Below are 26,318 nucleotides of genomic sequence, written 5' to 3' on the forward strand. Positions count from 1 at the left end.
ATGTGGGAGGTTTTGAGTCATTGCATGGGGAAGACACCCTAACCCAGCTCCACAGGGACCCTACCCCAGGTCTAGTTAAAGCACTTGAAGGTAGTGAAGACATTAAGACCTTCAAAGCCACAATCAAGCGACAGCCTTTTGCTGTCAATTCCTCCCATTAATTTCCCCACACATACCTTTGCAAATCCTTTGACTCAAGTCACTTGCCTCCATCCCCTCCTTGGAAAAAAAAAAGTGGCACAGCATGGTGGGAGCCCATCTGGGTTAGTTGCACCAAGAGCCAGCCACAGGGATGGCTCAGCCTGGACCAGATACTCTCCCTTTCCCTCTGGTTGATGCACTGGTGCCATGGCAACTGCTAACACCAAACAGCTGCAGCAAAAATACAGCTTCAGAACAGCTTCAATCCCTAAGGACCAGTGGGAATATCCCGGGGGCTGTCTTCTCTGGAGGATCCTAGCCAAAGGATGTGCCTCTGGAGCAGGGCAAAGCCAGACTGCACTGTGGTACCCCTGCAGGCCTAAAACTCATCTTGCCTTGAAAAGTCCTTATAAAAAATAATCTTGATACATTTTTCCTCTTGGAAGGATAAAGTCTGGTGTTGCAAGACACAGAGACTGAGGGAGAAGCCATTTGCCCTTAGCTCCTAACTCCTGTCCTGGCCCTCAAAGCAACCCTGTGGCTTCAGGCTGTGGAAGCAGAGAAGCAGAGTAGCAGCTCCAACCCCAGTTATCATGACAATGGGGCAGAGGCACATCAGGACATGTGCCACTGCAGGATATGTCTCCATGCAGCTATGCAGATGTGTCTATGTGCCCAGTCACAGCCCTGTCACCTGTGAGCAGAAACTTTAGGATGCTATAAAATGGTCCTGGGAACAGAACTCACTGGAACTTGGTCCATGTGCACACCAAGGGGAGCAGAAAAGCTTTTTCCTCTCCATTTTCTTTGCTGCTGAGCTGTACAATTTGTCCCACACCTACTTGAGCCTTGGTGATTTTACTGTAAGAGAAAGGTTTTGTTCTGTACACTTCTAAGCCCAGGGCAGTTGGCAAGCCTGCTGCTGGCTGGTAACACACACAGGAGGGTGGGGAAAAAAATAAACAGGGAGTTGCTTTTTTTGCTATTATTTCTCAGAAGCTCCATTTGGCTGCGTTTCAAGCCTAATGTGGTGATTCCTTTGCCCTCCTGGCAGCTATTTCTCACACGGGGAAGCTGCACACACACACACACACACACACACACAAATATGTGAAAAATGGAAACTGTGTTTTATTTTCACCACCAAGAATAGGAAGACAATTTCCCCCTCTCTAAGCTTTCCTGTTCTTCCTCTTTAAACAAGTTCCAGCGCCTTCAAACCAAGCCAGCACCCCACTGAAATCCCACTGCCATGGCAGATGAGGAGATGTGCTCGTCGGAAACTCGCACCAGTTTCAAACTGTCATCAAGGTGACTAGGGACAGGCTGGCTCTTACCCGTTTACACAGACGGCTGACCGGAGAGGGGAGACGGTGAGGAAGCTCAGCCCCAAATCCTCTGGGCTTTCTTGCAGATCAGGCACCCTGCTAATGCTAAAACTTTGCTGGGCGGAGGCCGGCGGGGAGCAGAGCTGTGGGGGAGCATTGCTCCCCCGGGACGTGGCAGTTGGATTGATGATGTCCGTCCTCCTCCCGGCAGCGCCCGCGATTTGATTTCTCTTTGCCAGCGGTGCAGCTCCCAGACAAAGGCTGTGCTCAGCACTCGCAGGTGGGCTGGAGCCGAGGGGTCGCTGCCGAGGGGACCTGTCCTCAGCGCTCGCTGAGCCGGCGCTGCCGCTGGGACGCGGCGGCTGTGCCCCCGCGCACACGCCGGTGCCCACTGCTACCCCCGCGCACGCTCCGGCTGCTCCCCACCTCGCCCTCCACCTCTCCGGGAAGATCCAGCGGCCGGATCAAGGCACATCTTTGAGCGTCGAAAGGATTAACTCCCCGAGGAGCAGAGGCGGAGGCTGAGCCTACGCTCTCACCACGCATCGCCGGCTTCTCGGCACGCTCGGGAGTTGTGGAGCCAACCGCTCGGCAGCTAATCTCCCCCCGCCGCTGGCAGCCGGGGCGGTGGGAAGAGCGAGCGGGGCTGTAGGGTGAAGAGACTGGGGGAAAGAGGAGGAGTGCGCACACAACACACACCCGCACGCACGCATGCACGCACATCCCGCCGATGGCAGGCAGCGACACCGCATCGGCTGCTGTTTGCGGGGAGCTCCGTCGGGAGCCTAGTGCCGAATAGAACAAACTGAAGCACCAGGCGAGCTTATCCGTTCTCTTGCAAAAGTCCCCAAGGGAAATCCTGAGCGCGGCCGTTCCTCGTTCATCTCTGCCCTTTGGACACCAGACGCTGGGCTTGCTGCTGCCGTGCTTGGTGTCTCTGACTGTGGCTTTATTTTCGAAGGAATTGATCTCGAGATGCCAGCAAAAGAAGTTGCTGAAAGCCAGACTGACGCGGCCAGGAGCTGTGTGCTGCTGGCTCTGTTGCACACTGGGAGCAGCTGAACTTTGTGGGGTTTGAATCTACCTTTCTCCTCTGCAAACACTTCGGACAGTGTTACAGCACTACGGGGAGAGGTGGACAGCTCGGCACCGCGCACCTTGTGCCTGCCATTACCCGGACTGAGTCTGAGGGACAGCAAAGCGGGGATTTCTGTCTCTTCAAGGACCTTCAACTGTGAAAAGAAGCTGGAGAAAGGCAATTTATTTTTCTTTTCCAGATGACTGAGAATACCTACAGGATCCTGTCTCTCCACCTTTCTTCACTGAGTAGCATCAGGGAGAGACAGCTGAGGAACAAAAATGATATTGGTCAAAATCACTCCAGCACCCACTTTTGCCCAAGGAACTTCATGCCCGTAGGGGTTTGCTGTGGGCACTTGCAGGATTGAGGACTGACATATCACAAATTAATCACTACTGGACCATGTAAGAATCTGCTAATGAGAAACCTGCCCCAGCAAGACCTTCTCTGCCCATTTTGCAGTACATGGTTTGGTGTAAGCAGGGCAATTCTCGCCTCCTGCTCTCCCTTTTAAATCTCTTGACCGTGGATATCTCTTTCCTCATTGCAATTATGATTATTTGTAACATCAGTGCCATCAAAGATTGGAGCACTTTCCTCTCCCAGATCCTACCCAGCGTTAACAAAACTCTAAACTTGGTGCAGCAAGTGGAAGCCACCACCAGCTCGGTGGTAAGTGTCCTCCAGGACCCTGAGCAGGACAGCTACCTATCCAACAGCCAGTCCATGAACTCCAGCAACTTCACAGCTGGCCTGGACCACTTGTTCCAGTACTCATACTCAGATAATGACCAGCTTTACAAGGAGTACAAACCTCCTCCTCGAGATGCCATTCCTCTGCCAAAGGCTGTCCTCTACCTTCTCATGGCAGCCCTGGTGGTGGTGGCAGTGGCATACGCCATCGTCGGGCATCTCATCAAGGACCTCATTCACGACTTTATAGGTGAGTGTGGGCACTGTGCATTGTATGCTTTACATCGAAAGGAGTCTGGTGCCAAGCCTGGGGATGCCTGCTGGCTTCTCTCCTTCGGTTTGAGTGGGGTTTAGACCAAGACTTGACCTTTTCACATATACAGGAGTGTTAATGTATCCAATGTGCTGGGTTCCCCCAGACAAGCTGTATGTTGAGCAGATTTTCAGACAAAATCCCAGGATTTAACCCCCTTCCTAAAGAAATGAGGCCTGTGTATGTGTTGTGTGTGTGTGTAAAGGTGTGTGTGTGTGCATAAGCCTGTGCCACGCAATGATGCTAAAGTTCCTTGGCCAAGCTCAACTGAGCTAGGATCAGTGGTCTCCAAAATTAAAAGTTTCATGGCAGCAGCTGCCTGAGCAGAGGATAACAACCTGCTTGTGCACTGTGAGAACAACCTGCTTGTGCATTGTGAATGGAAAGCTGTCATATGAGCTTAACCCCTCATCAGACACCAACAAATCCACAAGTTCCTAGGAAATACAGTTCAGCAGTCTGGATCCCTTCTACATCACTTTGCACAACCATCGCAGCCTCCATAAGTCTACACAGTGATAACCCAAAGAGTGAGTGTTGGTTTCCCACCTCTTTCATTTCATCCTGGTGTCTCCCTCCTTGTCAGGTAGAAGAGCACAAACACACAGGTTTCAGCCACCATGGGCAGACAGAGGCATAGGCAGAGGTGCTTGGCTGGTCAAGGCAAGTTCTCAGTGGTACTCTCACTGTTGGCCTCAGAATTTGTAAGGCTGGTGCCAGGGAGTGCAAACATGCACAATTCCCTTCTAAATTCCTGGTAATTTTGGTTCCCACAACCCAGAAGCCAGCTCGTCATGTCCTTTTCAGGGCACGGGGCCCTGCTGTAGTGAGCTGGTGGCAGTTTTCCAGTTTGGATGGGAGGCCAGGAGGGATCTACAGAGGGATTTGAGCTCTTGGTTCCTCAGGATGTGCATACCACCTCCCCAAAAGCTCTGGGAACCAGCGTCCTCTGCGAGGGGAGCAAGGCTGAAATCCCTTTGCACACTCCATGCTTTGAGCCTCAAAAGCCCATGGGCTCAGCCTCTGCAGCGGGATGGAGACCACACTCATCTGGAGCACAATCCATGTATTTGTTCACTATTCCCCTTTATTCCTATTCTCCTGGGGCACAAGAGATGCACACCAGCCAAAACTCCATCCAGTGCCTGCAGGGTGGACAGCACCCATGCTTTGCTGGTGGGACATCATGCCAAGTTCCTTGAGTTGGGGGGATCATGACTAGGCAAGGGCTGGCAGATATCTGGGACACCGGTATTTGGGAAAGAAATATCTGGGACAAGAAATGCTAAATCTCCTTGCAGGGAGCAGTGCTAAGCATCTCACATGAGGCTCAGCTGGGAAAACAACAGGGACCTGCTGCTGAGGAGTCTTTCATTGTCCCAGCTGGAAGGGAACGGATACTGTCTTAAAGTGTTAAATATAACACTTAATCAACAGCTTGCTGGGACTGTAACATCTCTGGGCTCTGCCACTCATCTGATTTAGTGTTGCCTTTCCAACAAAGATAGGCAGCAGGGACAGAAGCCAAAAATATACATGCTCCTGTCCTGAGATGCTCAAAGGGCCAGGTCAGAGCAGGTCAGAAACTCCACCAAGCAGGACCTGATGCAGTTGCAGTGCCCCCATGGAGCAGACACCCCTGCCTTGATTGCTGAGGTCCCTGATGCAGGAGAGCATGGATAGGGGAGCTAAAACCCACCCCGCTGTGGTGAGTACTGTAAAGCAGGGCCAAAATCCACATAGATATCATGCCTTCCAAGCAGCAAGAGACACAGAAGCTGTGGTCAGAGATACCCATGCCTCTGCCATGTTATTTGCAGCTCAGCACCAATCTTCTCTGGTGACCTTGGGCACCTTTTGGTTTTGCCTTTGTGTGGGACAAGACCAGCGGGGTGCCCTTTTCCCACACAAAGCCTTTTGCAGAGAGACGTTCACAGCTTGGCACAGCACCACAGCTGTCCCAGGGATGGACAGGGACAGAGACAGCCCTGGGGTCTGCTCACTTTCTGGCACTTCAGTAAAGCCTTTTCCCAACTGAACTGAGAGCCGAGCATCCTCCCTGCCCTGGGTGGAGGTGATGTCTCTCCCAAGTTAGAATCAGAAATCCAGATAAGACCTTCTGCTTCATCCAGGCAGAGGAGAATGCATTTCCCAAACTCCAGCAGCACCCTTCAGTGCTGAAGGCTTCTTCCAGCTCATCCTATTTAGCACTCTGGGCCCATCTTCACACCATTTATACACTTAAAATGAGCCAGTCCTCAGAGGAGAGCAGACGAGACCATGTTTGTTAACACTGGCAAGCAGCAGCCTTTAAAGAGAAGGTTTCATTTGAATGAGTTTGCATAAAATGACTTCAGGGACAGGACAGAGGGACCAAGGGACAGTAAATAAGAAGCTGGTCTATTAGCTGCCTTAACACAATGCCTGGATTTATGTACTTGGCAGCAGCTCCAACCTCCCCTATCAGCATTTCTGTGCTAATCATATTTTGAAGGATACTGAGAGAGATGGAAATAAGATGCCAAAGGGCTGGAGCCTGTTTTGGGGAGATTAAAGTGTGAATAGTTAATCGCTACTTTAAATAGTGACTCGAAGACATCAAGGATGATTTGGACTCCTCAATAACAGCTTGTAGGACACAGCTGAGGGAGTCTAATCATTACCCTGCGCTATGTGCTCACCAGAACCATGAGAACCAGGTGCTGGGCTTGGTTTGGGATGGCAGAGGAGCTCTCAGGATGCAGATGAGCAAAATCTGAAAGGGCATTCAAGACATCGGCACCTCTCCTACAGCCACTTCTTAAAAATTCAATTAGAGCTTGTCCAGGCATCCCTGGAGAGAGATGAATGCTGCTGTGATACTGAGTAGGAGTGGAAAATCGAAGGATTCATTGAAGGAGAGGGAAAGATGTATTGTTGGAGAGGAGGGAGGCAGAGTTCCCTTCCAGCCAGGGTGGGGATCCTGTCCATCCTCATCCCCCAGAGCACCTGGATATGAATAAGAAGGTTCTGAAGGAGCCCCTCTTCAGCTTTTCCTGGAGACACCTGACCAGGAAGAGCCCCAAATACCTTCATTTCCCTCTGTTCTTCCTTGCTTACTCTGAGCTGACAAAATCTCATGCATGTGGCTTCCCCAAAATTAATTCTATGTCTCTGGGGACAGATGCGAGCCCCCCGAGGCAGGAGGAAGGCTCCTGCGTGAGCAGAGCTCAGACCTGGCTACCAGTTAAGAAAAATTGGGTCGAAGCATTTGGAAAGCAGCTTAACTGGGATCGCTGGAGAGCTGCCAGAGACGGCGCTGCGGCGAAGTGCCGGCTGGGCAAATGACAAGCCTGTCGCCAACGTACCAAGCGCCTAATTACTGCAATCCTTGGGAATCAGCCCGCCCTCCCTCCTCCATCCCCAGCAGTTCAGTGAATATTGCCCTTATTTAAACACTAAAAAAAAAAGGGGGGGGGGAGGAGGGGAGGTAAAGGAAGGGAGGAGAAGTTTGACTGGAAACAAAGCTGTTGCCATAGAGACTGTGGCGTGCGTGGTTCCCAGGAAAGCATCTCGCTGCCTGCATGGGAAGCACATGGGAAGGGTCTGGTAGTTTGTGTGGGAGTTGATGTTTTGTGGGAAGACCGTTGTCAGTGTCACACGGTTCAGCCAAGGTCTCCTCCGTGTTACTGATCTCTGGAGAAGACCTTGAGGAAACTTCTCCTGACCAGATGAGGTAAGGCGAGGCAGGCTCACTGACAGCAGCCAGGCTGTCCTGCTCCATGGCTTTGTGACTGCTCAAAACCCTCAGCCATTCTTGGAGCAGGGTCTTTCTTCTCTTTGCTCTTTTGACCCAGCAGCTGTGTTTTTATTTTCCAGCCTTATCTCCACACACCACATTTCAGGCTTCTTTAGGAAACTATGCGTGAATGTAGCCTTGCTGAAAATAGCTGCCGGGTGATCCTGCAGGGACTCGGGATCCGCTTTTAATTGCTCCCACGCATAACCACAGGGCTCTTAGGATAATTCAGCCTGTGGCAGGGATTGCAGATAGCGTCTCAGGTCCATCAGAAAGGACTTAACGTCTCTGTTTTGAGGATGAATCATTTGCCTCGCAAGGTTATGGGAAGAAACCACATCAGGCTCCCTTGTGTTTGGCCACCCTGGTGCTAACCACCTGACACAAACACTGCTGCCTCACCTTTCCTTCTGATCTATGGTGATTCCTTAGCCACTGTTTGGGGTGGGACTAATGGCTAGCAGCAGCTGCCATAGGATGGCTTTCACCAGGTTAATTCCCACTCCTAGCTACTGTAACAGCAGTAGATGCCTCATTTCTTCGTCTGCCCTGGCATCGCTACAGCTGCAGGACAAGTAAGCCACAGTGGTCTGGCTCTGAGAAAAGCAAGCAGATGTGACCCCACTCTGGGTCAGCTGTCTTTACTGCCAATCCTTTGAACCACAAAGCCTAAGCAGTGGGACAGCTCCTGGCACACACTGCCAGGAAGTAACCCAGACTAGCTTTGAGGATGAAACCTGCCGCGGCAGCATTTCCTTTCCCGCCATCACATGGTCCAGCAATGGACTGCATTGGGTCCCTGGAGCAAGGACCACACCTCTCTGCTCCTCTGTAAGTGATGGTCTTCCTTGGCCAAGCCTGGACCTCATCTTCTGGCCATCTTAGCACTTCCTCTGTGATGAACACCTAAGGCTGGAGGATATGGAGCGAAACTAACGACACCCAGGAGCATCTCTGCCTCCCATCTCATCTCTCCAACATCTCTCTGGGACCCACTCTCTGGAAAAGCAGTGGGGCTTGGAAAAAATGCAGGCTTGGTCCAGTGTCATACTGCTGCAGAGAAGCTTTTTTAAAGAGAATATATTGGTTTAATGAATGCCTTTTCTGTGTCACCCCCCTTCCACACCAGACCCTTCATGACAGCATCAGCTCTGCAGAGAGAGACAGTGTCCTTACCTGTCCATTGGTAAAGCATTGTGCTTGTATCACTCAGGGTACAGCACAGTTTCAACTCATCCAGAATAGCTAACCTGAAATCAGGGAAGAGCAGACTCTGACAGCAAGTTAATTTAGAAAGATGTGAATCTTGGGGGAACAGGGGACTTATTGCTAACAAATGACTACTGCCAGAGGCAGGCAGGCATTTTTCCAGCAGAACAAACCTGGGAGATATCTCCTGATTTTGCTAATGAACAAGCAGAGTCTGTCCTTCAAACAAGACATATACAATGTCCAGCTGTGACTGCTGCATCGTGTCCAACAGATTGATGAATGCTCTTGAACTTGTGTCCATCCGGAATGGTTTGAACAGAGCTGGTCCTGCCTTGCTGCAGAGCATAAGGAGATGGCTGGGTTGGGACTGGTTTCAATAAAAGAGGTGCTTCTGCTCCTGCTGCTAGGAAAAGGGCTTTTTTAGCAGCTGTTTTCACACCCAGTTCCATTTAAAGCAAATAAACTAGAGCACGAGTTTGCTTGTTCATCTAACATTTTTCCTCTTCCATTGCTCGTTTCCATCTCTGCAGGGAGTGTGAATGTCTCACTGATCAAGTTGCATTTAAATTTCATCCCTTTCTCCCACCTCCCTCTGTTCTTCTGTAAGGAGCATGTCTTTTCCTGTGGCTGAAGTGCCTCATGGACACCCCACCCTGTCCCCAGTGACTGCAGGGGAGTTGGACACCCCACTGAGACGAGACTGGACATAGAGCATCCCTGTGCCACTTGTGCACTGTAAGAGGCATCTGACAAAGGATTGTCCCTCATGCCACTGCTATGAGGAGGGGTAAAACACATCATGAAATCTGGGCAGCCCCATGCAGTGTTTTTTGTGCCTCAAAAAAACCAGCACATCCCAAGAGTCCTGCTCCAGGGATGTTCTTGAAGACTAGGACAGAGTCAGGGAGGTGCAGAGGCACTTTGTGCCATGTCACTTGGCTGTTCAGGGAGAGATGCTATTCCACAGCTTCTAGTTTACCCAGTCTACCCTATCTCCTCTCCCCAGCTGCTTTGGATCAATTCCTCAGTATTGATCTCACCCCGTTTCAGTACATTCCACCTAATCTTTCACCCTGCAAGGCCTCAGCAGTCATGCCCAGCAAGCAGGGAGAAGTGTCTCTGAGTTAGATGATGATACTCTTCTGTGTGAGGCATTTATACATGCCCATGTGCATGTCCTCATTTTGCACCATGTGTTACGAGCTTCTTCCAGGGGCTGGGTAGAGGCAGACACTACTTTTTCTCATCTCCAAAGCATGAATGTCCTGGATCCAGGAGTGCCACTGCCCCAGGAATGCACTATGGGGCCCCCACTCACCACAGCTTTGCCCTTGTGTGTCCCAGGTTCACTGGCTGCAGCTTGACTGCTTGCCTTCTGGGTGGAGCCTATGTGAACCTGAACCTAGACCTTGCCTCAAAAGAGGATTTCATTTTCCTCTCGGTGGCATTTGTGTCCTTTTTATGTGGCTCATGCCGACCATTGTGCCAGATGTAAGGGATGGAGAGAGAAATGCCTACTGTGCTGATCACCACCATTCCTCAGCTCCCAGCCCCTCACACCCTCCATTAACTGATTACAGCCCCCCACAAGGTTCATCATCCAAGGTTTCTAACACATGCTTGTGCATGACAGAAAGTTGTGCATCTCATCCACTGGAAAGAGCCTTCCACATAAAAGCAAGGTTTAATCCCATCGGTATCAGTATAGCCTGGACACTGATATGTTGGACGGCAGCAAAGGGGAAAAGGATTTGGGATCCTAGCTGATGGGAGGTTGAGCATGAGCCAGCAGTGTGCTCTCATGGCAGGGAGGGGCAATGCCATCCTGGGGTGTATTAGAAGGGCTGTGGTTAGTAGGTTGAGAGAGGTTCTCCTGCCCCTCTACTCTGCCCTGTTGAGGCCACCTCTCGACTAGTGTGTCCAGTTCTGGGACCCTCAGTTCAGGAGGGACATAGAACTGCTTGAGAGAGTCCAGCACAGAGCCACAAAGTTGATGAAGAGAATGAGACAATCTTACGAGGAGAGACTGAGGGAGCTGGGGATCTTCAGCTTGGAGAAGAGAAGACTGAGAGGTGACCTCATCAATGTTCATAAATATGCAAAGGGTGAGTGCCAGGAGGCTGGAGCCAGGCTCTGCTGGGTGATGCCCAGTGCCAGGACAAGGGGCAATGGGGGGAAGCTGAGGCGCAGGAAGTTTAATTTAAACCTGAGGAAGATTTTTTTCCCTGTGAGGGTGACAGAGCACTGGAACAGTCTGCCCAGGGGGGTTGTGGAGTCTCCCTCTCTGGAGATGTTCAAAACCCACCTGGATGTGTTCCTGTGTGATCTGGTCTAGGTGATCCTGCTCTGGCAGGGGGGGTGGACTGGGTGAGCTTTCAAGGTCCAGCCCCTGACATTCTATTGTCCTATGACTCTGTGTTCAGCTCTCCTGTCTTCTTCCCCTCATCTCTCCCTGGACATTCCATGAGAGATGCTGGGGGATCTCAGTTTCTCAGCCACAGGTTGGGAGGAGCTGGAGGAAGCATTTGGGGAGGAGGATGCAATGGCTGGGACAGAACCAACCAGCAGCAGCTGGCAGGGGAAATGGGGATGATGACATTTTTATGGTTGCTTCTCCAGGGTCCTGCTGGCAGGAGATCTTCTGCCAGCTCCATGGGGGCCTCTCTCCTCTCTTCCACGCACGGCAACACGCTGAAGTTACAGGCCATAAATGGCCACAAATAACGTGTAATTGTGTAATTACTTCACTCCTTACTTACACAGTCAAATCATAAAGGCATCGCAGTAAATACCCTCTAATGACAGCCTAATTACATCTTCCTGCAGATTACCGGGTAATTAGATCCAGCAGGCTCCAGAAATAATTCCCAGGGAAGCAGCAATTCGGATTAGCACATACAATCCAGCCTGCTCTTACCCAGGCATTAGACTGTGGCAGCCTCACACAAGCCACCTTCCCTGGATGTCCCTGTTGGTGACTACACCATGACCCTTTTCTTGTGGAAATGGCTTTTGCTGAGCCCCACGCCCCCTACCCCCACCTCACCCCCCAAGAACAGCCAGCCTCAGTATTTCTGCCTTTACCATGGTGCCATGGTGCCATGCCCACTTTTCGCTCCTTCTGCTGCCCGCAGATATCCCCAAGAGTTCATTGCTTGGCCACCAAATGCCACTTCCTCTTGCTCACAGGCATACAAAGCTGTGTGCTCTTTGCTTCCCACTCTTTGCTGCTGGGGTATATTAGAAGGGTTGTGGTTAGTAGGTTGAGAGAGGTTCTCCTGCCCCTCTACTCTGCCCTGGTGAGGCCACCTCTCGACTAGTGTGTCCAGTTCTGGGACCCTCAGTTCAGGAGGGACATAGAACTGCTTGAGAGAGTCCAGCACAGAGCCACAAAGTTGATGAAGAGAATGGGACAATCTCTCTTACGAGGAGACACTGAGGGAGCTGGGGCTCTTTAGCCTGGAAAAGAGGAGACTGAGATGTGACCTCATCAGTGGTTATAAATATGTGCAGGGTGAATGCCAGGAGGCTGGAGCCAGGCTCTGCTGGGTGATGCCCAGTGCCAGGACAAGGGGCAATGGGGGGAAGCTGAGGCATAGGAAGTTTCATTTAAACCTGAGGAAACCTGTGAGGGTGACAGAACAGTGGAAGAGACTGCCCAGGGGGTTGTGGAGTCTCCCTCTCTGGAGATGTTCAAAACCCACCTGGACGCGTTCCTGTGTGATCTGGTATAGGAGATCCTGCTCTGGCAGGGGGGGTGGACTGGATGAGCTTTCGAGGTCCCTTCCAGCCCCTGACGTTCTGTGATGCAATGCATGCAGCACCCCTCGCTCCATGGCTGCTGAGATATCTGGGGACCTGTCACCTCTTTTCCTAAGGTTATTCCCCACCTTCTCTGGAGACCAGACTCTGCTCCCACTGGGCTTTTACAGCTGACGTCAAGGAAAGCAGGCTGAAACCTTTAATAGTATTTGTAGGAGGCAATCTTGTTATTGCCTTCTGGCTCCTCCTTGCACCAAGCAGATGTGCGGGGGCTGGTGCGAGCCCGGGAGGTCCTGGGGGTAGGAGAGGGAGCCCCAGCTGGCGTGGACCCAGCCTGGGCTGCATGGCGAGACTGGGAAGCAGCCAGTGGAGTGTTTGGCTTTGGTCTAAACCCAGTAAATCCAAGCAAAATGGAGCCCATAGAGGAAAAAAGACTTAAATTAGCCTTCCAGGCTCCCCTGATTTCCCTGAGGAAGGGTTGTGATGGGGAGCCCAGGCTCCAGTGAACTGTGCAAATGGAAGCTAAATGCCCTGATTTGGGCTCAGGAGGCAGATCCAAGGCTCCCCTAAAGCCTTTAGACAATGTCTCTGCCAAGGTCCCCAATCACTTTTGTGGGGACCGCGGTGGTTCTTCTTCTGCCCTTCCCATTGCACAATGGGCAGACCCCACTGGTGGGGTGATGGAGGTGAAAAAAAGTGGTAGACATCCCAGAAAAAACAGTCACTCTCTGGACACATCATCTGCATAGCACAGTGGGGGCTCTCTCCTTGAAACCTGCACCCATGTCCAGCCAGACAAAGCTGGCAGCAGAGCACAACCCCCCTCTGCTCCCTGCCTGGGCCCCATGGCGAAGGTGGAAACTCACCCTGGCTCAACATCATCAACAACACCCTGAAAGCCATACACCATGCACTTGGAGATTGTGTGGCCAAATGGCTTCAGCCTGGAGAAGAAAATCATTTTTGCATTCTAAAAGCAACAAAAAAATCAGGTTTTCTTCAGAAGAGAAAGAGAAGCTTTAGAACTTTCCCAAAAAAGCCCCCAATTTTGACTTAGGTTGCACACACTGAGCACAGGGAGGACCACAGGTCACTCCCATCTCTCTTTTCATGCCTGCAGTGATGTCTGGACACCATTGGTGATCCACGAAATTAGATCTCAATCTCTCTTTACATCTAGGATCCTACCCTGGCATTTGCCACCATTCAGCCTTGGTTTTGCAGCAGAAGTTTTGATCTGCCGTGCCCAACTGTGATTGCACTTCTCTGGCCGGGCAGAAGAGGACAGACTCTGCACCTAGCAGCCTGCGCCCTCCACCGAAGAGCTAAAATTGGAATGCTCACGCCACACAGGAGGGAAATGTTCTTTCTTGAGAGCACTCCACCAGGGGGGGAAATTTTTTTTTTTTTTAAATGAGGTGCCTCAGAGACAGCTAAGTAAGGCTGACCCTTTTGTCTGCCTCCCAACAGCAGTCTCCTCTTTATTTTGAGGCAGGGTTGAAGCAGAGGGTTCCTGGTGTTCCACTGCCCGCTGCTGACAGAACTGCCCAGCCTCCAAGGGCTCCTCTCCCCTCGCCTGGGCTTTCCCCAGCTTTGTCTTCCCCCTCTCTGTCACAGCTTGGGATGACCTCTCACTGCCCGAGTGGACAAATTGATTGCTTGGGAGTTTCAGTGGATTTTTGGAAGCAGCACCACCTGCCCCCACTGAACCGCAGCCCCTCGTGCTGCAAGGGGTGTCTCGGTCACACCAGCAGCCAGCAGCCAGCACTGTACCTAGGAGGGCAATCAGTCACCCCCAAGTTTGTGAGAGTGGCTGGATCAGCTCAGAGGCACGTCCTGGAGCTCTGGTAGCCTGCCAGAAGTGCAGCCTTGATGCAAGCCCACGAAGGATTTTAAAACCTTAACATGGCTGTGATACAATCCCGTGGCAGATAAGCCATGAGCCCAGCCATGCCTGCAGCTCCATTTGGATGTCACATGGTGGTTTAATCATCCCCTCTGCTTCCCACAGCAAAACCTTGCTGTAGGAAATCCATTGCCAGAGAGCTCAGATGCACACTTTGCTTCAGAGGCACTTCATTTTCATTTTGGGGATTAACAGGGTGATTTCATTTGCCTAAGCAAGGAGGGCTTCCAGAAATCAGCCATCTGAAAAACAGCCCAGAGCTGAGAAGAGATCATAGAATCATAGGACTAGGTTGGAAGGGGCCTCAAAGATCATCTAGTTCCAACCCCCCACCATAGGCAGGGACCCCTCCCCCTAGAACAGGTCACTCAAAGCCTCATCTAACCTGGCCTTGAACACCTCCAGGGAGGGAGCAGCCACAACCTCCCTGGGCAACCTGTGCCAGTGTCTGAGCACCCTCATTGTAAAGCATTTCTTCCTAACATCCAGTTTAAATCTTCCCTCTGCCAGTTTAAACTCATTACTCCTCATTCTGTCATTATAAGACCTTGTCAGTAGTCCCTCCCCAGCCCTCCTGTAAGCCCCCTTCAGATACTGGAAGGCTACTCCAAGCTCCCCTCGAAGCCTTCTCTTCTTCTGGCTGAAGAGCCCCAACTCTCATAGTCTGTCCTCATAGCAGAGCTGTTCCAGCCCTCTGAGCATCTTTGTGGCCTCCTCTGGACTCACTCCAACAGTTCCATGTCCTTCTTGTGTTGGGGGCTCCAGAATTGTACACAGATCTTAGTACCACAGAAGTGGAGGGGGTTGAAGTGGAGTAGAGGTGAACAAGGGACCCTCCTGGGAGGATGAATGCCCAAAGTGAGGGGTAGGATTAGTGAAGGGTAATGATTTCAAAATCAGCTTTGCCTCTGGGAACAACCAGAGGTAATTAGGGGCTGGTTTTGTGCTTTTTCCCTCCTCCAGACTGGATCTTTGGCCCCAGCCCTGATGACAACAGCAACAAGAGCGATGTCAACTGCATCAGCAACAGTGTCAATGAGATGAACGAGATGCCTGAGGTGCCGCGGCGTCGGGACCGCCAGCCCCAGGATGTGGTCATTTCCATCAGCGAGACCTGCCACCTGCCACAACAGACGTGACCGGTGTGGGGGCCAGGCCAGGCGGGACGGAGCAGCCGGATGGAGCAGCAGGGTGGCACAGCAGCCGCCTTGCAGGACTGGGCAGTGAGAGGAAAGGATGGGCAGAGCCGGCACCACAAAGATAAAGCCCTTCTTGCCCTGGTTTTGCCAACCTCTAAGGACCTTGCCAGGGTGGGCACCATCACCCCTTTTCCCAGAGTTGTCAGTCCTGCCCCAATGTCTGCCCACGGGTTCATGACTTTCCCTTCTTCCCTGTGCATAGCAAAAAAAACCACCAACAAAACACAAAGGCAAATGCAAAATACACCCACCAAACAAAGCTCGCCAGAGAAATGAGCCGGACAGCAGCTGGGCAGCCCTTCGGCACGGGGGTGGGGTGGTGAAAGGAAACAAGGGCTGTGGAAACAAGGAGGCTGTGGGAGAAATGGGAGTGTCTGCATTTCTGGGGACAGATCCAGCGCTCAGCAAGGAGCTGGGGCAGCAGCGTGGGCCAGGGGCTGCCAAAAGCACCGAAAAGTCAGTAGGGGTCAAATCCAGCCCAGCATATCGATGATCTGCCCAGGCCATCACTCCTCCCCTGCAAACCACTTCAGCATGTGCATCCTGTAGCTCTGGGACAGCGAGGTGACAGCCCCACCTCCCCAGGAAGCCTTCCTCCCCCATGCCCCTGGCTAGACCAGGGCCACTGCCTTGCCTCCACCCAGCATCTCCTGACTAGCAGCAGCCGTGCTGGTACACAGCACACCCCCGTCCTCTGAGGCAAGTTGCTGGAGGGGAAGGCAGGGACACAACTTGCAGGAAACCCCAACTCTGAGTAGGACAAAACAATCCCTATGTGACTTCATCTTAGCACAGCCATCTCCCTCATCACCCCCATACTAACTGCCACCATAAGGGGTGCTGGCTCTGCAATGGAGTCAGCAACATACACATGAACTGATGGAAGGGGGAGACCTCCCCTGTCTGGCTGAGTGCCTTCCTCTTCTCTGCCAGGGCATTGAAACCCCAAACTGCCTGCCACTTCTCTCTGCCCAAAGGCATCCTTTCTCATTGCTAACTTCAGGTAGATCCCCACTCCCCATTTAGGGATCAGTCAAGGTTGGAGGTAAGCTTCCAAACCAAGAGGGAAAAGGAGCATCATGATAGTTTTGTTGGTGTTTTAAGGCCAGCTCTTGCCTGACTTGGGGTTTTAAAGCAGGATTCATCATGTTTCTGTATAGCAGAGTGGAGATACCAGGACCAGGAGATACCAGGGATGGGACAGCAATGTGCCCCTGTGGCCAAAAAGGCTAATGTTATCCTGGGGTGCATCAAGAAAAGTGTGTCCAGACAGGTGAGGGAGGTTCTCTTCCCCTCTACGCTGACCTGGTGAGACCACAGCTGGAGTGCTGCATCCAGTTCCGGGCTTCCTGTTTCAAGAAAGAGAGGGGAACAATAGAGAGAGTCCAGCAGAGGGCCACAAGGATGATTAAGGGACTGCAACATCTGTGTTATGAAGACCAGCTGTGGTCTCACCAGGTCAGCGTAGAGGGGAAGAGGCTCAGGGGTGACCTTATTGCTGTCTACAGCTACCTGAGGGGTGGTTGTGGCCAGGGGGAGGTTGCTCTCTTCTCTCAGGTGGCCAGCACCAGAACGAGAGGACACAGCCTCAGGCTGTGCCAGGGGAAATTTAGGCTGGAGGTGAGGAGAAAGTTCTTCACTGAGAGAGTCATTGGACACTGGAATGGGCTGCCCGGGGAGGTGGTGGAGTCACCATCCCTGGAGCTGTTCAAGGCAGGATTGGACGTGGCACTTGGTGCCATGGTCTAGCCTTGAGCTCTGTGGTAAAGGGTTGGACTTGATGATCTGTGAGATCTCTTCCAACCCTGATGATACTGTGATACTGTGATACTGTGATACTGTGAAGAAAGGCTGAGGGACCTGGGTCTGTTTAACCTGGAGAAGAGCAAGAGGGGTCTCATTAATGTTTACAAACACCTGAAGGGTGGCTGTCAAGAAGAAGGGACCAGTCTCATTTCAGTGACCCCCTGTGACAGGATGAGGAGCAGCAGGTATGACATGAAGCACAGGAAGTTTCACCTCAATATCAGGAAAACCTTCTTTACTGTGAGGATAATGGAACACTGTCCAGAGAGGTTGTGGGGTCTCCTTCTCTGGAGGCTTTCAAAACCCACCTGGGTGCATTCCTGTGTGACCTGCCCAAAGTGATCCTTCTTTGGCAGGGGAGTTGGACTAGATCATCTCCACAGGTCTCTTCCAACCCCTACCATTCTATGATTCTATGAATGGACTCAGTCCCAGTGCCTTTTCTTCATGAGGATCCTTTTGACCTCCACATCTTCCTTGGACTTAAAAAAAGGGCTAAATTAATGGTCTAGAGACTCAATCCCAGGAAAAAGCAAGCAGTGAGGGCTTCTGCCTCTGCATTCAGAGAGACAAGTCCTGTCTTTCCCAGTCCAACATATCCAGTACACCCCTAACAGCAGGAGCCAGAGCACCACTTTCCCCTTATGACAGTAGTTAGGAAAACTGGATGTGGTTTCAACCTCCTACTCTGATGTCCTTTAATGAGAGCCATTACCAGCAGTGTCACCTGGGGCTTTGTCAGCGAGTACTGTAAACCTTCCCCCGGTAATCACCCATTTCCAAACAGACACATCAAAGTTGCCACCGTCACTTTTCTTTTCTCTTCCCTTCTCTTTTCTCTTCCCTTCTCTTCTTTTCTTTTCTCTTCTTTTCTTTTCTTTTCTTTTCTTTTCTTTTCTTTTCTTTTCTTTTCTTTTCTTTTCTTTTCTTTTCTTTTCTTTTCTTTTCTTTTCTTTTCTTTTCTTTTCTTTTCTTTTCTTTTCTTTTCCTTTCTTTTCTTTTCCTTTCTTTTCTTTTCTTTTCTTTTCTTTTCTTTTCTTTTCTTTTCTTTTCTTTTCTTTTCTTTTCTTTTCTTTTCTTTTCTTTTCTTTTCTTTTCTTTTCTTTTCTTTTCTTTTCCTTTCTTTCCCTTTCTTTCCCTTTTCTTTTCTTTTCCTTTTCTTTTCTTCCCTTTCCTTTCCTTTCCTTTCCTTTCCTTTCCTTTCCTTTCCTTTCCTTTCCTTTCCTTTCCTTTCCTTCTCTTCTTTTCCCTTCCCTTCCCTTCTTTTCCCTTCTCTTCCCTTTTCTTGGCCTTGGGTTTGTAAGGTGGCTGCTGTAAGGTGCAGCCAGCTTCTGCACTGGGACTGTCAAGGGGAGTCAGGCAGCAATGCCGTAGCAGCACAGGTTGATGCTTGGGAGCGATCCCAGGTCTGTTGGCCCCTGGAAGCAGGCTGCTGTGCCAGGGGGGGCTGTGGGCTGGGGAAACTGGGAAGGTTCCGATTCCTGAGGGATTTTATGAGGGAGCAGGGTTGGTTTCCTTGTTCCCCTGCTTTTTCGACATCTAGAGGCTGGACATCAGGGTCATCCAGGTCCTCCTGACCACTGATGTAGAGGGATGGTGCACTGTTTTCAGAGGGACTGGTCCCTGCCTCGGGGGTATGCTACTCATAGGGCATGAATGGTCCCCCTGCGGCTGCAGCAACAGCACCAGTGGCTCCTCTGCATTGGGAACGCAACACCCACCAGCTGCCGGAAAGAAGGTGAGATCTTCCCTGAGGGTGGAGGCTGCCGCATTCACTTTATCCGGGCTCTTGCTGCCTTCGTGAGTCATCTTAGGTCCTACATGTGGTTTGAACTCCCACACCACGCAGCAGCTCACACCCAGGGCCAGCGTGGCTGTCACCCACCCTGGGCCACTGTCCTCCATGCGGGAGGAGAAGTAAGGAGCCAAGCTCCCTCCTGTGGCCACCTGCACTGAGGTTCACCACGCTGCTGAAGGCTGCTAAAGACCTGGTGAGGCAGTGCCCTCAGCCCACTCCCCTCCTCAGCCTCCCGGGGACAGAACATCTCTTTGAAACCCCTCTCTTGCAGGGATGCATCCAAGGGGTCTTGGTGCTGTGTCCATCCCCTGGACTGACCATGCCCCCAGGCAGTGTGCCCAGGGAGGGAAACCACTGACCTGAGCTGCAGGGTCACGGCTGATCAGTGCCAGGAACCAGGCTGGCACTGCAGCTGTGCAGAGCCCATAGCTGCAGCTGCTCTCTCTCCTGACCCCACTGGAACCTGCCATGCACTGAGCGAAAACCGCAGGGGAGAGCAGTTTCCCACACTACCTTCCTTCACATTCCAGCCTCCCTGCATCCTTGCCACCATCTGACAGCTGCCTTCCATCTCATTTGTCCCCAAACACATCACCAGGCATTACTCAGGTTTTGCTCTGAGGACTCTCACACGCCTGTCAAAGTCCCAGGAGCCATGAAGCCGTTTTGCCTCCAGACACTGGATGCCAAGGGTGGCTTCTGGGAAAAAGCAGCCCTTGTCTCTCCCAGAAATCGGTGACTTTTAGTCCTGCCACCCACCACTGCAGCTGGCTGCATTTTGGAGGACAGCAGCAGCACCCTCAGTGGACTTCTGAACTGAAGCGGCAGGGCACAATGATGTGGACAATCAAGGCTGTGAGGATGGGAAAGGGAGAGCTTTCGGGGGCCAGTAAAAATGGTACAGCAGGCTCATCTGCTCTTCTCACCCACTAGGATTCCCTCTCTGGACAGGTCTGTCCCCAACAGCCCTTTCCCCCTCTGCCCCCCATCCTCTGAGTCAGGGATGAGGGTCTGGCCATCCAATATCAGAGGTTCAAGGAGAGGGTTCATGGAAAGAGGTGCTGGGACTGCTTTACCCAAGAGAGGTTTTAGGGGCTGCCAAGGGGGCTAATGAGGATATCAGGCTACTCCAACTGCTCCCTGCACCTCTTTCGTGCAGGAAGTTACTCTTTAAGTCCCTCTTTCCTCTCCTAAGCTCCTTAGGGAGCCAGAGTGAGAGATGCTGCTTTTTATAGCAGCTGTAATCCCCAGTGCTCACATCACCTGTGCCCTCCTTCCCTGAGGCCAAGGGCTGAGTTTCCAAAACGGGGTCTGCTGCCCAAAAATTACTTCAACCCCCTTCAGTTCCCAGCAGCACCTCTCTCCCAGGGCACAGCTCCTCCTTTGCAGAAGGCGTTGGAGAGCCACGGGTATTGCACTCACTTCCCACTCACAGCAAGCACCACAGCAAATGCCCAGCCTCCCCTACTCTGCTCTGAGGCTCACGGAGCTGGAACCAACCCTACTGCACAGTCCTCTGAGAGCAGGAGGAGCTGAGGGAAGCTGGGGCTTGCTTTCCTTTCTAATCTCCTCCACTTTTAACAACAGGGAAACTGAGGCAGGGAGGGAGCAAGCAAGAGGCAGAGCTCTCCTGGCCCTGCAGAACAGCTGATGAGGTTTAAAGGCTGATGAAGCTCCACACCTGGGTGTAACCCCCAAGACATGAGCTTGAGTATTTTAACAGTGTGGGTTTGGTACTGGGGTGCTGGCTCCCCTCACTCAGCCTGTGCTATAAAACCAGGAATGGCATTTGAGCCACATGGGCTTCACCTCTGGGGATGAAGAGGACTGAGGTTCAATGGATGTCACAGGATCACAAGATGTCAGGGGTTGGAAGGGATCCAAAGGGATCATTGAGTCCAACTCCCCTGCCACAGCAGGACCATACAATCTAGCTCAGGTCACATAGGAACACATCCAGACAGGCCTTGAAAGCCTCCAGAGAAGAAAACTCCACAACCTCTCTGGGGAGCCTGTTCCAGTGCTCTGTGACCCTCACAGTAAAGAATTTCCCCCTTGTGTTGAGGTGGAACCTCCTGTGCTGCAGCTTACATCCATTGCTGCTTGTCCTATCCCAGGGAGCAAGTGAGCAGAGCCTGTCCTCCCCAGCCCTCAGATGCTTATAAACATTTATTAGATTTCCTCTCTGTCTTTTCTTTTCCAGACTAAAAAGCCTCAGGTCCCTCAGCCTCTCCTCATCAGGCAGTGTTCTGGTCCCCTAATCACCCTTGTAGCCCTCTGCTGGACTCTCTCCAGCAGATCTCTGTCCCTCTTAAACTGAGGAGTCCAAACCTGAACGCTGTACTCAAGATGAAATCTCACCAGGGCAGAGTAGAGGAAGAGGAGAACCTCCCTTGATCTGCTGGACACACTCTTCTCAATGTACCCCAGGATCCAATTGGCCTTTTTTGTGCACATTGCAGTCCCATGGATGTTATCCACCAGAACTCCCAGGTGCCTCTCCACAGGGCTGCTCTCCAGCAGATCACCTCCCAGCCTGTACTGGTGCAGTTTATTATTCCTTCCCAGGTGCAGGACTCTGCACTTGTCCTTGTTGAATCTCATTTGGTTCCTCTGTGCCCAGCTCTCCAGTCTGTCCAGGTCTTGCTGCATGGCTCCACAGCCTTCAGCTGGAGCAGTCAAATGGAGCAATGGGAGGTTTGGTGGGGTGGGAGTGAGTATGTGGTAGAAGCATATTCCACCTCCCATGCCTGCCTGGTGGCCGATGCTGTTCTCCTGCCCAGTCCCCCACCACAGCTAAGTTTGGAGGACAGCAAGCACTGCAGCTGGACAGGGACATCCCTCTCCAGTCCTGCTCCCCATTCGACTCCATTGGTGTCCCCAGTGAGGGTGTATCTTGACGATGCCCTGAGAGGTGGTTGTGAAGCATGAGGCCATCGTCCCTGGCCAGTCAGTATCCCTGCCAGCCTCTGCCACCATCCTGGCTGCTAAGTGATTTCTTTAAGCAGCTCAGCTTTCACTTCTCTGCAGCCAAAGTCCCCCGGACTCTACAACACACAAGGGGCAACCCAACACAGCTTTAAGTCTTTTACCATTTCTGTTTCACTGCCCACTGCAGATGCAATTTTCTCCAGCCCCCCAGGACCAGTAGGGATGACAGGAGAGGGGCAGCGTGGAAAATCCTGCCTAAAACCATTCTGACCCTTCCTGGATCACTTTCCCCCTGCTGCAGGCCTGGCCCCTGTCTCCCACAGCCTCGTGACAATACATTTATTGCAATTCTCACTTTAAACTCTCCCCAGGGAGGAAAAGACCCAAACACCCCCGGGGTGGTTCTTCTAGGTCAGACTGCACTAAGACAGTAAAAGCAGATTAATTTCTCAGAAGAGCAATTGAGATTTTTATGCCCTTCCCTGGTGGGGATTGAAGCAGAGCCAGGAGCAGGAGCACACCCTTCTCCTGGGTACATGCAGCTTTTGGTGCTACCCTTGGGGTGGCATTGAGTGGGAATGCCCTGGGTCCTACTCCTGTGTACAGAGCAACCCTTGCCAAGTGATGGATCACAGAAGTGGAAAGGAGAAGATGGCATATTAGGAACCCTAATGGGTCTGGGTGGGTGCCCACCACCCAACAGTGAGGAAAGGGATTGCTGTGCCACCTCTTCCTCCTAGCACCCACTGGGCTGGAAGGGGGGCACAGGAAAGGAACTCAGCCCTGAGCCTGTTCTTGCCACCCACCCATGCCCACACACCCATAAGGCCTCCAGCAGTGCTTGTTTTTCACTCCCAAGGCATGCCAGGAAGCTCTAAAGCCAGAGGATTATTCTCCAAAGCAAAGGCCTGGCTCTCTGCCAGTCCAGGCAGGGAACAGCCTGAGGAGGCGTTTCCCAAAGGCTCAGCTTCCTCCTGGCTGGCATTTCACATTTGTCCCCATGTTCACCAGCCTGATGGTCATTCAGCCCCTGACAACAAGAGCAGACAAGGAGGGGGCAACTCAAAGGGTCCCCACAGCAGGGAGGAGGCAGGAGGTGACCGTGAGATTCCCACTTGGTTCCTGAGCTGCTCTGGGCAGTTGGAGCACCCTTTGCTCTGGTGTGACTTCTCCAGTGTGCCAGAGGCTGAGCAGCTGCAAGCAAATACCTTGGAAGATGGGCACTGGGTAACATCTCTCTCTTCTCCTCAGCTGCCTCTTAGCACAAAACCTGCAGGAGCTTTCTTCCTTTAGAGCCCTGTAACTCTGGAGTAGTGGGAAGCAAAGCCCAGAAGGAGATAGGAACTCAAGACACAGGAACTGGACTCGCTTAACCCATACTACGGAGGTCCTGGGCAGGGTGTGAGGAACAGGCTGAGTGAGAGATGCTGGCTGGAGGACAGCTGAATGATAGGGCCAGCCTGTATGCCAGGTGCCCCAGGATCAAGACTCAGTATCATCCTGGTTTCAGCATCACTGGGCTCTCCCTGGAGTTCATTGCTTTGTCCCAGCCAGCACCAACACTTCAGCCTTGCCCAAGAAACCATCCCAGCTGTCAAGAAAAGGACAGGCTTGGGGGCATGGCTAGCCTTCCCTGCCCAGTTTGTCAGCCTCTTCTGCCCCAGCACATCAGGCAGTGCAAGCCCAGGGTTTGCTCACAGCAATGCTCCCCAGCAAGGCTTACAAGAACTATGGTGTTCATGGGCCTGCTACTGCCCCAGGGGCTGGGGTGGCCTGGGGGACAGCTTTCCACAGTCACTGTGCCACTTCATTGCACAGCTCTGACTGAAAGCTTTCTCTCAAGGAGTTTGATCTACAGACAGGTCACCCTGCACAGCCTGTACTCAGCCTGGGGGAACAGGCAGAGAGAACACCACCAGCCCTAGCTTGGACTAGCTTCATCTGGACCCTTTCTTATCTTTTCACCTATGTAAAGGGTTAACCCTCCTGGGGGGTGGGCTTGACCCCGACCCCAGATCCTCCTAACTCCTCCCCAGGAATGGGTCTGAACCTTACTCCAGGTGTAGTGGTTAGCCCACTCCCACTCCCTACTAGCCCCCTATAAAAGCAGAGGAATTTCCTGTTTCCCTCTCTCTTTTGCCTCCCTGCCTGTTAACCACCACCACCTTGCTGCTGCTGCTCTTTGTTTTACCAGGTGGCCATCCTTCCTAGTGGTGGACAAAACCAAATCCTGATTCTGCCTCCACCCATTGCCATCAATCTGGTTGTGTACATATATATATATCTATATTTTGTATGTTGGGTTTTTTTTCCTTCCCTATACCTCTTTGTAACTCCCCTACCTCATCTACCTTTCATTTATTGTTAAAGTTTTCTCTTTTACCATCCAAATCAAAGTGAGACTATTTATTTGGGGGTGTTTTTACCTTTTCCTCTCTACATCTAATTCCTTTCTTTCCACAAAGGGGAAGAAGGGAAGGCATCCCATAATTGTATCAGTTGTAGTAGCTATATTTCAGTCTCTGGGAAATTCAAACTAGAACTGAGAGAACCTCTCAGCAGTAGGTGCCAGAGGAAACAAGGTGGCAGGGAGATCTGAGACAAGCCGGTGCTTGTGCATGGCCACCGTTTTACAGCAGTCCCAATACACAGAGTTTGCCTCCCAGCACCTGATCCCTGAACGACGCACAGGGAGTGGCACAGGGGACAACAGTGAGCACCGGGATGGTCAGGGTGCCAGGATCCAGCCCTGCAGGCTGCCCCTACACATCCCCTTCACCAGCCCCCAGGACACCCCACAGTGATATCCCCCCATGCCAGTGAGCCCACAGGGTTGTTTGGGGCCACAGTGGCTGGCAGAGGGGCTGGATGCTGCCTGCCTTCTGACCACAGAGGCCAGCCTCTTCTCTCCTGGGAAAGGTTATTTTCACACTGCCTTCCCATGAACATAAATCGCTTAAACGGCTGCAGTGCTCAGGGGACAGGCCCTTTTGGAGCTGGGCTGCACACAGGGAGGGGAAAGCCCAGGGGGCTTTTTAATAACTCTGGCAAGGGGAGCTATTCAAGTGTTTTACTACCTCATTAAGGCAGCCTAATCTCTGTGTATATCTTCCAAAAAAAAAAAGGCTCGCTGGTGTTTTTATTGTAAGAGAGGTCCTCGTTTTCTGGCACCAGCTGGGATCCTGCCTGCTTTATTTGCCTTTTTTTCCTTACCTGATAGCAGCGCTGAACAGCCCAAGAACGGCCCAAGGGCAGCAACAGGCAGGGCCAGGCAAAGCACGGCAAGGACAGGCTGCAGCGCTGCATTCTGCGCCGCTTCCCAGCCGCGGCTGCAGCGCAGAAAGGAGGTCACCGGGGCTGGTTTTCGGGCACGTTGGCTCTGCGTGTGCCTCAGCAAAGCCTGCAGGTGGGTGGCCCCACATCCAGGCAGCTGTGACAGGGCAGGGGATGGCAGGAAAACTGGATGTCTCAGCAACCCCTCCAGCTCCAAGGGCTGGGATTTGGGGGAGTCCCAGGTTTGTGGGCTATGAGAAATGTAGGCTCCTGCAAGCTCAGATGAAAATCCATGCCCGGGGGATCCTCAGCAAGGGCTGATCTGCCACAACACAGAGTGGTCTAATCGCTGGGGTCTAGGTTTGGAAGAGGAATGGAGATTTTGTTTCTAAGGTTTCTTCACTTAATTTTGCTCTTTACCTAAGCCCAGCAGAAAATGGGGAAATCCTGTCGAGTCTTGCTGGCTCCAGCATCCACCTCTCCATCTGCAAAAGCTCACAGTTTCAAAGCCAGCAGCCAGAACGGATGCTGAGGCTGGGATGGGTGGCAGGGCTGGATAAGCTGCTTGCGTTTGCTTTGGAAAGGCTGATGTTTGCAGGAGCACTGGCTCCAGTGCTTTTAAAGAGACCCACCCAAGAGCAAATCCCAACAGCCTGGTCAGAGCTGCAGCTGCTCCCGCCCCAGGCTGGGCTGGAGAAATCTCTGTCCTACACCCAGACCTCCCCGGCATGTCCTGGGTGGAGAAGGCCCAGGAAGCCAAAGCTACAGCTGCAGGACAAGGGAAGCAAATGGAGAACCTAGCACAACTAATAGGACAGGCAAACTCCTAGAAAGATCTTCCTTGGGAATTTGGGGCAGGAAGGGTGAAGCTGCCATTTTCAGTGGGAGACAGTCGAGCTCAGTATCTCCCAGAGATCCAGTCTCACCACCATCCTCACTCCCAGCAGACTTGCTCTGCTGCCTGACTGGTTCAGGAAGCATGACTTTGTGTGTCACCACGCTGATATGAGAAGGGACAGGTCCCCAGACACATGGTCTGTGCCTGTTTCAGGACTGGGTCTAAACCTGCTGTGCCTGCAGAGCTTCCAACAGCCTCG

General features: G+C 52.1%; 1 protein-coding gene across 1 annotated transcript; it reads left to right on the forward strand.

Moving 5' to 3' along the window:
• The first annotated feature begins 1,505 nt into the window (after positions 1-1,505).
• SMIM44 (small integral membrane protein 44) lies at positions 1,506-15,672 on the forward strand. The gene is made up of 2 exons (XM_064147638.1): positions 1,506-3,493; positions 15,178-15,672. Exons 1-2 carry the CDS (start codon positions 3,016-3,018, stop codon positions 15,351-15,353), a joined length of 654 nt encoding a protein of 217 aa, XP_064003708.1. The 5' UTR covers positions 1,506-3,015; the 3' UTR covers positions 15,354-15,672.
• Positions 15,673-26,318: the final 10,646 nt, after the last annotated feature.

Source organism: Pogoniulus pusillus, chromosome 8 (assembly GCF_015220805.1).
Source record: "Pogoniulus pusillus isolate bPogPus1 chromosome 8, bPogPus1.pri, whole genome shotgun sequence".
NCBI lineage: Eukaryota > Metazoa > Chordata > Aves > Piciformes > Lybiidae > Pogoniulus > Pogoniulus pusillus.